This window comes from Gymnogyps californianus, chromosome 7, assembly GCF_018139145.2.
Source record: "Gymnogyps californianus isolate 813 chromosome 7, ASM1813914v2, whole genome shotgun sequence".
Classification (NCBI taxonomy): Eukaryota; Metazoa; Chordata; class Aves; order Accipitriformes; family Cathartidae; genus Gymnogyps; species Gymnogyps californianus.
This window is the reverse complement of record NC_059477.1, coordinates 7,762,297-7,775,618: the sequence shown is the minus strand read 5'-3', so window position 1 is coordinate 7,775,618 and position 13,322 is coordinate 7,762,297. Positions and strand designations below refer to the sequence as shown.

General features: G+C 41.5%; 1 protein-coding gene across 2 annotated transcripts in view; it reads right to left on the bottom strand.

Annotated features, from left to right (window-relative positions):
- The window catches only part of ITGAV (integrin subunit alpha V), a 51,389-nt gene extending 43,951 nt beyond the window's left edge, over nucleotides 1–7,438 (bottom strand). For both annotated transcript variants that reach the window (XM_050899571.1, XM_050899572.1), the window contains exons 1-2: nucleotides 7,198–7,438; nucleotides 2,404–2,531 (exon numbers count right to left, since the gene is read on the bottom strand). In XM_050899571.1, the coding sequence (XP_050755528.1) occupies nucleotides 2,404–2,531; nucleotides 7,198–7,349 (280 nt within the window). In that variant the 5' untranslated portion in view covers nucleotides 7,350–7,438. The remainder of the gene's footprint in view (nucleotides 1–2,403; nucleotides 2,532–7,197) is intronic.
- Between the last annotated feature and the right edge of the window lie 5,884 nt (nucleotides 7,439–13,322).

Here is a 13,322-nt window from a genome sequence, read left to right as displayed (position 1 = left end):
TGGCCTGGTCCGGGATCTGCCAGCTATTCTATCTGGCACAGGGAAGCAGGAGGAGGAGTAGGGGCATGCCTTCTAGTAATTAGAATTTTGCAACTCCACATATGGAGTTTGGCATCGACAGGTAAACAGAGAAAAGCCACAAGTACGAATGTTCTCATTATTTTCACGTCAGATTTCTCACTAGCTGTAAACAATCAGAAAAGAACTCCGAAGAAACCCATCTAATTAATTATGCAGAACCTCTGCTGCTTTTTCCATTAACAAAACAGCTAAATAATCTTGGTGAGGGGGAAAAAAAAAAATCTGCCTTGTATTGCAGGGCTGAGCAATGCCTCTGAAATTACAAATCATATTGCACAGATGTTGAAGTAGTGATGGATGAACCTGAATTCTTGCAGAGGTTCCATTCAGTCATCTACAAAAAAGCACCTTCATGTTAGCACCACAAATCAGTGGTCAAATCTTCTGCTTCCTGTTTCCTGCGAAGTGAATCACAGGTCTTCCGTAACCCCTGTTACCTTATGAGGCAGGGGCAGGCAGGAGTAGGGGTTTACACAGTGTTGGCAGTAAGACATTGTCATCGTAACGCAGGGAATCAACCATTGTATTATGCACAAAGAAAAAGACATTTTATTTTGTCTCAGTGCATTTATTATTTTATTATGCTGAAATACAATGCCCCTTTTCACCCAGAGAATAATTGACAAATGCATTATTTCCCAATTCATTGCCACAAAGCTGGAATGAGTTAAAAATGTGCCTGAAAGAAATCCTCTTAAGCCATTATGACCTGCTATTTTTACTGTTAAATTTCAAGCGATTAAGATGCCTGTTACTCAAAGGCAAATTGTAAGCAAAACACTGTTTGTTTGCCCAGTAGCATATACCTTAAGCACAGACACACAGCAAAGCAGCGTGGCCTCTGTATCTCTTTACTCTGCCTGGCCTATGGAAAAGCCTATTGCAAATGTTCACAGCATAAACAGATAAATGCACCGCAATTCCCATTGGAAGACGCATCTAGAACCTACCCAGGTGGCTCATCTTTCCCTACCAGAAGTTTTTTAGCTATTATAGTAGTGGTGATGATTAATTAGGGACATCTAGATTCTTTCTTTAAAACAAACAAACAACACATTTGTATTCTAGTAAACAATAAGCCCAAAGTAAAAAAAAAAAATAAAAAAAAATTAAAACCCATTTTTGCTGCCTTACACTGATGCAGACAAAATGTCACGCTTTGCAGCTTACTAGAGATCCTAATTAATCTGGCAGAAACATTCCTGTAGAGGGAAGTAAAGAGACTGATAACGATTTGGGGTTTGTGTGTACCATTATGCACTTAATTAATTAATTTATTTATTTATTAAGAGAACTGGTAACATAATAGTTTTCAGAAAAATATATGGAGATTTCAGAAATCTGAACACCAACAACATTTTGTGGTATACCTTGACAACGGAACTGGAAGAAGAGCTTCTCCACCGTGTCGTACATGATTTACGAAGGCTGCATAGATCTAGTAGCCTTTAGACTGCCAAGTCAAAATACTAGCAGAGGCACGAATGAATTATAACCAACTAGACCTTAAAAGCCCAGGTGTTTCCTCTAGCCTACCACATGGGTCTTACTACTCCCATGACATGGAAAGGTTTTTCCACTGGGCTGAAACGTGCTGTGGAAAACAGAATTCAACACTGAATGGCTCAAGCAGAAAAGCACATGCAGCGCATTCTCATATGACCTGCCACAGCTTGTGGAAATCACTATGTGTACCAGAGCATGAACACTGAGTGAAACATTTAATGCCAGCACTGTGGCTGCTCAGCTTTAGTATACTTCAGAAATGAGTAAGTAATGCCTCTGACCTGAGGCACCCTGCGTGCTGCTATCATAAATGTCACAAATACTACGAAGCTACATCCGAGGGGAAAAACAGAAAATTTTTTTCCACAGTTTGAAGTTTATACTCCCAGTTTCAGATTAAACTTCTGAGTATTTCTGACTATACCACCTTTGCTGATATTAAAAAGTATCTTTCCTCACATGCCATGTTCTTAATGGGCAATAAACCCCTTGGGGTTTATTGGGAATTAGGTTGCTAAATATTTTAGGATTGCTGGAAAGTACAGAAGAGAAATATAAATAGGTTAAAACAAAAGAATAATGTATGCTCACTCAGGCTTTCAGCACATACCAAGGACCACAGAATTCTAAAAGAGGAGAGAGAAAAAAGAAAAAAAACAAAACAACACACAAGCCTTGCCTACTTGCCAGTCCAAAACCTGCTGCATTCACATTGACCATCAAGAAACCCCACAGGAATCTGAATCCCTTCTGCTCTCTCACACTAGGAGTAGAGCAGAGACACCCCATCTCCCCTCACAGTGAACTACATGTTACCTGTGGAGTCAAATATAATCGGCTGGCAGTTTCTGTTTGAATTCCAGTTACATTTGAGCACCTGGCCTCCTTCTACGATGTTGTGCTGGGTAGTGTTTGCTTTTGGAGCTCCCACCAGAAGAAACATCCTGCAGTAAAAAGAAGAAATAAAACAAAGGTTTCGACACCTAAGGCACAGACATCTGAAGAGTTAACAAAGCAAAAGCCTTGCCCATTCAAATCTAAATCTGACTAGAACTACTTTTGAGTTTCAGAGAAATTCATATTAGGTTTTAGGTCTTGGGTCCCTCTTTTCTGCAAGCAAAAGCAGGCAAAAAACCCCACATTTACCGAAAAGAAGAGACAAAAGAAGAGAAAATTAAAGTATTCTGTCCTACTTAAAATGATATTTAAAATGAGATAAACACCTTTTATATTCTTTTTTTTCCTTTCAAAAATATGTATGCATGCACCAGAACAGGAAATCACGTACTTCTGTAATTTAAGAAAGTCACTGGCTAGCATAATTTCTGGTTAATTTTGTATGTAAGAGTAATTCAAGGAAGTCAGTAAAAAATGGAAACAATATATAAACAAAATAGTAGTGCTGCTGAGCTCAGAAGGTACTAAGTGGTGAGTCAGCCTAGTATTAGCAAATGCTCTTTTAAAAAGAATCTCCAAGTACCCAAGTGACTGTCAACGACAGGTTTGTACATTAATGAATCCTTACTGAAATTCATTACACAGTAATCATTTTCTTATTAAGATCTGTCGTGCTTTTATAAATCTCTGCTTATATGAACATGTCAAGTGCACTCTGAGCAGGAACTGCTACAAGATTATGCCTGTGCAGGTGGTAAAATTCCGAAGTTGCGAAGTAAGAAACAGATCAAATAAAAAGCCAGACCCAACAAGGTTCTTAGCATCTTCCAACAAAATTATTAGCATCTTCCAGGAATTCCAACACCTCTGAGACACAATTGACTCATCAGCACTTTCCTGAGGGAGTCAATTTGCAGTATAGACAAAGACATATAGAAGATGTAAAACGAAATGCTTCCTTTCATCAGGATCTGCTCTGTTGTTTCCATTTAGACTGTTTAAGAGAGAATATAGCTTGCAAGAGCAAGTCTTATCATCCCATATCAGGCGTTATGGTTATTAGTTTCGAAATTGGGTTAGCTGAACAAGCTGCAAGACTGGTTGGAGAGAATGTCTACAGGTAGGCAGATGCAGACTTACCAAACTTGCTCTGGTTTTCACAGTCATCTTCCAGACTTCAGTTTAGTACAGAGCTAAGTTTATAGTTCTTAACATGTAAATACCAGGTATAAACACGTAGCACCTCATCAAAGCTCAATTCATATCAAGACCAACATAAACTACTAGTTTTCAACCCAAGTGGATTTTCAAAACCTTAAAAATTTCCTGGTGTGGACCCTGATAGAAAAATCCAGGCTAGCTGGCAATCCATTTGTTTTCCTTAGTTGCCATTCGTAGACTTTCTAGATTCCAAGAACAAGAATTGGAATTGCTTTAATCAACTTAAAATGCTCTCTCTCCGGGCATAACAGAAATGCTTAAAAATAAACATCATAATGCCAAGTAAAGAAACACATTAATTATTACAATTACAATCTATTAAACAAGTGGTAGCTTGCCTCCCACTTTACTCTTGTATCACTAGCTTTTGAGAAGCCCCCCAAATTAAATACTTGTTTTAAAAAATAAATCATTCCCATTCTAATCATATATTTTAAATCTTTCTGAAGATAATCTTTGTGATTAAGTTTATTAACAAGATTACCAATAAAGGAATCATTATGGGACTCCACAAAGGTTTAATCACCTCTTCTTCCAAAGCAAAAAAAAAAAAAAAAAAAAAAAGGCATTTTTATCATCATAGACCAAACAAGCAGATTTTGTCACAGGTCTTATAATAATATACAAGTTACCTAAATACAAAGAAGTCTCTAGTCCACATACTTTGGGAAAGGGCAAATAGAGGGAAAATCATTATTTCCACGGGAATACACCAGCTATGCTTTGATACTGCCTATCTCCTACATGATGCAAGCATCTGCCCCAACACAATGCTGCGGGCAAGACTGGGAGTGTATTGACATCCTCAGCAGTTCCACTTCGGGAGGTGTACTTACAGGAACAATCACTTGCCAGTGCTTTGCCATGGGCCAATAAAGAGAAACTGGTATTTCCATGTACTTGTACACTGGAAGACAATCAACTGCAATGCTTTTAAAACATCGCGTGTATGAGAAACCTTTTTCAGTTTTTATAAAGTTATGTTCAGTCACTTAGTAGTATAGTTATGCCCTCTGTCAGGCACCACATAGCACCCTGATACAAGACTACCACTTTGACTCCTGGAATAGGTCTTTCATATTGGACTTCTAAATATGCTTTGCTTTGGTATCCAGCAGGTCAAAATAGACTATGAAACAGCAGCTTGAACATTCAAGGACTAATAGCACTCCTTTCTGGTCAGGCTAGTCAATCCAAATAGCTTTAGCTCGACTACATTTACTTTATCTCTAGTACTGATGTAAAGAACAGGTGATAAACAAAAATTCACCAAAGCAACAACAAAGGTGTAGGGGAACCAAGTCACACACGACACTCAATAGAAACCATATAACAAGGTTCATTTTACTAAACACTTTTTGCTAATCATGCTGCAAAACAGTTCATTCAGTTTTCTACCTAACATTTAACTGCAGACATCACTGAGCTCGTGGTTCATCACTACCTTTCTTTCCCCTCCAACAGCTTGAGGGAATCTGCAGGCATTCCAGTCTGCGTTGTGTGTGTGTGTATTGATCTTTCTTGAATGATGGGGAAGACACGGGCCTATGCCTTGAGGACACTGCATACAAGTATTTCTGGCTATTTCAGGAGGCAAAATACTAGTCTCTATAGGCATAAACTCAAAATTTAACACCATTAGAGCCTGTTCCTGCAAAAGTTGCATAGCTACTTTGTTTTAATTATGAGCTTAAATTTAGGATAAAGTGCAGTACTAGGGTTTAGCTTAGCAGATACAGACTAACTTCCAGTCAGACCAAAAAACTGAGGAGAAAATTCCCCTAAAAATATGAAGGAGTCTTCCATGCTGTCTGAAAACCACTAGTGTTCAAAGTTTAAAAAAAAAAAAAAGCAAAGCCAACACTGTTTTCTTTTACAGCCATACACTTTGATGTCAATAGTTATTATAAAAATAATGGAAAGGTTCCAAATAGTGATTTCAACAAGAGCTGGGTCACGTAATTCCTTATCAGAAAGCAAGGAAGAAAGTTTACTACATGCACTTACCAGTCTCCTGGTAAGTCTGAAGCCACACATGCTGACTTAAAAATAAAGGGAGGGACACAAATAGAACCTTTTTTCTTTTAGTACTAAGACTTACAGGATTAAGATAGCACAGAAAGATGTTGCAACACGTGCAAGTTAAGACCGGATGACTTCTAATATTTGTAGGCAGTAAAGAAATACAAACAAGGCTAGCTGATGTACCACAAAAAGACTTGCTCAATAGCTACAGAACTTGTTCATAAAGTTTTATGAGCTAAAGATTGAAAGAGAGAAAATCCCCTCAGCATCACGAAAGCCAGCAGCTTTTCCAGCTTTCCTAAGATGGGGAAGGAGGAGAAAAAAGTGGCAAAAGCTGGATCTTAATGTAGCCCGCACTTGAGAAATACAGGCTAATTCATTATGGCAACACCACGACTTTGCAGTTAGCGACACGATCATTCAAAAGTCTGAAACACACCAGCTACTGCATTGCCTAATTTTCGTTTAACATGAAATGAGAACATATTCAGGAAGCAGATGTGGAGAGTATTTACATGGAACTTTTTCTTCTCTAGACTCCTCAGCTGCTTTGTGACCCGCACAGATACAGCAAAACTCAAACACAGCACTTCTGCAAAGTGCAGTCAAAAAAGAGAACAGCAGAACTTCTGAAATTTCACGGGAAAAAACCTCAAGTGCGAGGCGTAAGGAAGCAAAATACCATACCTTCATCTTTCTACGCTGTACTTATTATCACCGTTATTTGCATAAACCGCAGACTGATAAGGCTATTCAGAGAATCCAGCAGTGCAAAGCTGATGCCGTGTTAGAGAGCCTACCACCCGCACGGAATCAAGTTTTGCTTCCCGGTGAACGGGTCTGAGCAGCCAGAGCCATCCCAGAAGGGGCGGGAGATGCAGCCAAGTCTGTGTGCCCGCTGTGGCTCTGCGGCCGCGGTACCCGTGCCTGGGCACGCCGGAGAGCGCGGGGGTCCCGCTGCAGAGACCGACCCTTCGTGCGGGCCCAGCTGCGGGCAGGGCAGGGCAGGGCGGCCGCCGGAGCCCCCAGCCCGGCCGGCGGCAGGCGCGGGGCGGCTCCCTCACAGCGCTCCCCATCCAGGCACCCGGGCCTGAGCAAACGGCTCCCATCAATTAATCGCTTCTCTTCCGAGAGCCGCCCTGGCGTCGGCTCTCCCCCCAGCCCGCACTGTGAACTAGCGGTAGCAGCTCGGCTGCTGACAACGGGGGGCTTCTCCCGGCCCCTGCATCGCCCTCCTCATCCGGGCCGGCCGGGTTCTCGCACCTCGCCGGGACAACGCCACCCTCGGCCACAGCGCCGCCGCCAACGCACCACAAGCGGAGCGGAGCGGAGCGGAGCGGAGCGGAGCAAAGCAAGGAGCCGCCGGGACAGGCCCCCCGCCCCGGCGAGCGGCAGCTCCGGCGGACGCCGGCCGCCCGGGACGGGACGGGGGCGGCTCCGCCGGGCAGGACGCGGCAGGGCACTTACGAGAATGGGTCGGGAGCGAAGAAGTCCACGGCGAAGCCGAAGTAGCTGCCTTCGGGGCCCGAGTAGACGGCCGGGTGCTCCACGTCCAGGTTAAAGGCGCTGCCCGGGGCCAGCGCGCCGGCCAGCAGCACCAACAGCCACAGCCGCGCCATGGCCCGGCCCCGCGCTGCCTCCGCGGGGCGCGCACAGCCGCGCAGCTCTGCCCTGGGAAGCGCCCGGCCCCGCGCTGCCCGGCGGCGGCAAGGGGGGGGGGGGGCGGCGGAGGGGCCGCGCGTTTCCCGCGGCCGGCGGCGGGGCGGGGAGCGGAATCACTTCCTCCCGCCCTGCGCCCAGTTCCCTTTTCTCCTCGGGACAGGGGCGGCAGGAAGGAGAAGCGGCATCATGTGGTGCCGGAGGCGGGCCCTGCTCCGCACCGGGCCGGGGCCGCCGCGCCGCTCCCCGCCCGCCTCTCCCTTCCGCCGGGAGCGGGCAGGCCCGGCCCACGCAAGCGCTGCCCGGCCCCGCTGGGGGAGCGCAGCTGCGCGGTCACGGAGAGGTCCTCCCCGCTCCGGCCAGGCTGGAGCTTCAGGGCGACTGAATTTCAGCGGCGGGGGGGAAAGTATTTGCCCTGTGATCTCCCTTCGGTTAAGGCACCTGAGTCGTAAAACAGTTTCTGCTGGACCCGAAGGCTTGAAGCAGTCAAGCGCTACTGAGAAGCGCTAGAAATAAGAAGAGGGGGACACATCCATGCTTTGTCATACAAAGACTTTCTTGGAGACCAGCTGTTTCAGAAAAGCTGTTAATACAAGCAAAGAGTGCAGTAAGTGCCAGTGTGAACCCATCCATGGAGGAAAAAACCAACGATTTTCAAACTAATAGGATATTAAATGAGGTAATTTAAAATCCCCCGGGTCACAGCAGAGCCCTGCAGCACCTCCACCAGCGATAGGGATGCTAAGCAGCAGGTGCAGGGCTGTGAAGATCTGGGTCTGTAAAACGTCCCTGATGGAGATCTCGCCTCCAGTTTTACCACTGCACTATCCCTCTGGGTAAGAAGTGTCCGGGGCCCGGCTTGAACCTCTTCAGTCACAGTTTGTGGCCCTTCTATCATCTGTCATTAGTAAGAAGGTTTTAGCACTATCATCATGGTAGCTCAGGCAGTTGTAGGCTGCTATCAAATCCCTCGTAGCATTACCCATATCAGCTTACAGGGGAGTTCAACATCTGCTCAGTATAGCAGTGTTTCAGGAAAAAGAAAACATGCTAGAACACCTATCAAGTGGAATTAATTAATATTAATTCAGAATATTAATTTTTAAACCCCAATACTGTTACCATGTGATCAGTTTCACACTATGGGCACCAAAAGTCTAAACTTCTGGCTTTGCTTTTTTCATGTGAGCATGAGATGTTTCAATAAAACAATGATGTTTTAAGCCTTAAATGCAGTTAAAAATATCCTATACATATTTACCAAGGGACAGATTCGGAGTTAAGGGAATCCTGAAAGAAAATCATTTATGAAATAAGCATATGAAAACTCACAAAACTGTACAAGAAAAAGCCTCAGAAAACATATCATGTTGTAGAGAGATTATGCTGAGGCCTCTTTAACAGAAGTGATGAATTCTAGCACAATAGGTGCAACAAGAAGTTGCAAACCCTACCTTAAAGGGCTTGTTTAATTTAAAGAATGAAAATTACATCAGTTAGAGTGTCTTTCTAAAATACTGGTATAACTCCCCCTCCCAAACTTTTGAACTGGATTTGGGAACCACTGGTGAAATTTTGGACTTAGATTCTACAAGAGATCATTTTACTTTGAAATCTGTTAAATTGACTGTAAGTGGACTTTTACAGGCTCAGTTCTAAAAAAAAAAAAAAAAAAATAAAAATCAGGTGCATCAGGTAGATCTAACAAGAGCGAGCAAAATGAGAAGCCACTTACTGAGTATATTTTCAATGGAGAGCAATCATCATGGCAGAAACTAATCAGGAACACTGGTAGGCAACTTACTCAATACAGCCAGAAGCATAATGTTTGTAAAAGAACTGCTAGTTAACCTACTGAAGAGAAACATGACTTAATAATCATTAAGTATTCCTGAAGTTTTGATGCAATTGGCTTAATTCAATGTAGACAACGTACTATATTAAAACTTTGAACTAGGTGCGGGTAAACATTATCTGTTTTCTTTTCTTTTTAAAGAATTATTCCTTCAAAGAACCCAAGGACCTTTCGCAAAAAAATAAAAGAGTGGTTGCTTCATCACCAACTAATGAATCACATCTCAGAATTAGTATCAGTTTCCTGTTTTCCCTTGGAGTGCAAATTCACAGTCACTGTTGTGGTTTGTTTTTTTTTTTTTAGTAATGTCCAATCAGCTTACATTCACTGATACCATGGTATTTAGGCTTACAAGGAAAAAAAAAGTGTAATGTATAAAGGATTCCAAGGGGAAGAACTGAACATTGATATTGTGTGATCATTTCAATTTCTCACTAAATGAATAGAGAAAGTTGCTTTAAATTAAAAACTTCAATATTGTTATATCTTAATACAGTCAGATTTTATGTTAACATGCAAGCTAAATTAAGTAGTCTTTAAGCCAACAGAAAATACAATAGACTAAGAGAAAGAGGCTGAGTAATGGCAGCCTTTTAAAAACTGGATGTAAAATACGGAAGCTGTATTGTACACCATGGATTCTTGACAAGCCTACTGCTCCTTACCTACTGTTAAAATTTTTTTTGCAAGTTCATTTGGAAAAATTACCAATACAAAGGGAAAAAGAAAACACGGATAGAAAGTGAGAGGATTTCACAATAAACTGTTGTCATTGAAAAGGGGTTGTGAGTTAAGAGTTTTCCATTTAAAAAATGCTTTACAGCTGAACTGTTTCCTCCCATCTAGAAATACATGCGTTGCCTTGATACTTGCGCAACTCTGTGGCACTTTTGCTCCACTGTAAGCAGTAAATACATATTTTTCATATTTATACTTCAAAAAAAGTATATTTGAAATGTAGGTTTTTCAGCAATCTCATGGCCTACAAAGGAAGAACCCCCCCAAACATTTCCATTTATTCATTCTCACAACTTCGCTGTCTGCAGTAAAGTATATCACAGCTTGACAAACAGCAGCACACAGAAGATAAGTGGTTTGTTCAAGTAAATCCATGGCAGAGCCAGAAAGAACCACCATGTAATCCTGTGTTCCAGTCACTTGTTCTTGCTACCAAGTGATAATAATAATTCCTTAAGGAAGCCAACTCAAAAATTCTTATTCTATCAAGAAAAGGAGGAGAGTTCCTATACCTAGACTTGATCCATGTTGCTAATTTTCGTAACTTTGCTCCCTCCTCATAGGTAAAAAAAATCATTAATAAAGATTAACTTTTATTGTTATTTACTGACTTTTCTCACAGCTCTTGTACTACAGACCTGATCAAAGCAAAACTGCAGATGAGTCAGTAAGTTCCCAAATTCTAGCAAATAGAGCAATAAACAAAAAGAGTGGTTTATGTGTACTTTGATCAGTAAGTCAGTAGCTTAAGGAAAAGGAGGATTTATTTTCTCTACTTGATTTTATAACTTCACAACATCACACAAACAGTGAAGGTTATTTCTAAGATGTTAGAATTGTTCTACCAAATGATAAATTTTGGCTTCCTAAGGATTGGTTGTACAGCATTACTGCTTGTTGTCAGTGAATTGCTAAACAACAGGCCAGAGGAATAACTCGGACTTTACATAGAGTCAGAGGTTACTCATCCCTAGGGAAGTCTTCTTGCAAACCATTTCTTCTCTTGAAGAAGATAATTGCTTTTCAACAGCTGTTTCATGCATATCTGATTTCTCCCATCATTTGGGCCGAGAAAGGTGAAGCAGCCTGTTATTTTCCTGACTCAGCACTGAGTGCCCTGCTCCACTCCCACCGAGTTTAGTCACCAGTTGCAAGCGGAAGCGGTGGCGTTGCTGCTGTCTGGCCTTAATTCAGAACACAGAGTCAATCAGTCTAGACAGCCTGAGAGCACAGCCACATCTCCCTATATGGTATTACACCCCCCCAGCCTCAACATGGGAAAAAACTGAAATGTACAGGCTTGGGATTATACTTCTAATCAAAGCCAAGCTTACTGTAAATGAAGGAAAGTATTTTCTGTTGCAGAAGAGACCAAGTGATTGATTCCATTGCTTGCATTGAGCTACTATGTCTGACAGAATCACGGACAGAGGAATGAAAGCCTAAACCAGACGTTACTGTTAATGTAAAGCAGGAAACACCCTTCCAGTGAAGATGCAATTTTTCTTTACTAGCTTGTTTAGTCCTCAGCATGACTAACAAATAGGTAAACAACAGCTACTGACATCATATTACAGAATGTAAACAAATGAATTACATGTTTCTATATTTACTTTCCTGTTATCTCTAGCTTTCGATTTACAGGCTACTAAGATACTCAGTGGTGAAAATTAACCACTAAGAAGTGGGCAGAAGGACTGGGATTCCTTTTAAAAAGACACTGAAATTTTTGTCTGTATTTATAATCGAATAAAATTATTTTGAATTTCTTTGGAGTCTAAAGAACTGCTTTCCATTATTCAATAGATTAATTTTCTGTTACAAGTTGTTAGTCTTGTTAGTTTTTACTCATACAACTAGTTATTAACACAACTGAATAAAACTTGGCAAGATGCAAAGCACTTTTGGTAGGCAGGTACTCATTTTTTTGCTATTCCCGAGTCTCCAGCCTGTAACATGGATAGAGTATTTCAGAATATTTTTCCTTATGTCTCCTCTTCATGACATTACACTTATCAGCAAGAAACGGACAAAGTCCTATAATTTGGTAGAAATCACAAGTGTGCAAGCCACCATGGTCCTACTTAAAAGGCTCAGCAAGTTGTCCTGTATGTAAGCGATAAGCTTCAGCCTCTTAGCGGATCCAGTGCTTTGTAGTATCAGTAGTATTAATATCTGGAGCAAGGAAAGGATTACCACTGATTTGTTCATCGATACTACTATTAGTCTCCCAGAAAAGCCTTTATCGACATGAGAGTTTTAGTACATATTTTGCTCTTGTGCCATCCAGACACCTGGACTTGTAAAGAGGCTTAGCTGCCCTGAACTGATCTTTTAAGAAATAACTCAGTTTCTAACAAGGCAGTAGAAAGCAAGCCTAACATGACCAAAAGGATGGACTTCACATATTATTTTGGTTTGGTCAGTTGATGCCTTATTTTGTTTAATATTAATCTTTATTGTTCGTTTTCTTGAAAAAAAACCATTAAGTCTGAAAACTGTGGAAGCATTACTGGGTGAGAAACACGAGGAAACCATTACAGCGATGTTGTAAGCTTGATTTGCCTTATTACTCCTACGAGCAATTCACCACATTAACAAAATCTCATTCAGTTGTTACACAAAAGCTGTCCTTAGCCCAAGGCTATAGGGCAATGTTTTCTTTAGGACAATGAGGGTATGACTGTGTTTTTAAAATCAGCTTCTAGCTGGTGAACAACTCTCAGCGTAGAGTTTGAAATCTTCCAGTACAGAAGGAAGTGAGGCTAACCAGGATTTTTTTCTGATTTGTTCAGTACTGATAGCTGTATTACTTCAGTATTAGTCAATGTCTTTCCACCATCCCGTTTTTGTGTTTTATAGAATGCTCGTTACTCACCAGGCCTTTTTTTACATTAGGATTTCATAGCATCAAATTCAGGGACAGCTCTGCTTGATTTACAAAAGGATTCATATTGCTTCAGTCTGACAAAATTAGTCATTATGAAGTCACGTGTGTGTCTCAGTTTTTGCTTCACAGAGCACTTCTGCAGATCTAAAACAAACATATCGTCATGTTGCTCAGTAACACCCCCAAAGACTTAAATATTTTTTAAAGATATTTTTGAACAGTATTTTTACTCTAGAGAAAAGGATTGACAGGAAGTAATGTAATAAAGGAGAAACGGATCAGGAAAAAACCCAACCTCTGTAATATTCTTTACACAGTCTCAATAAAAATGTTTTCACAATATCCATGCATGTATGAGACATAGTGAAGAGACAAAAAGTTAAATACCGCCCTATTCTGTTAAGGGATGGGGTGTGGGAACACACCAGCCCAGAGGGGAAAGCCTGGGAA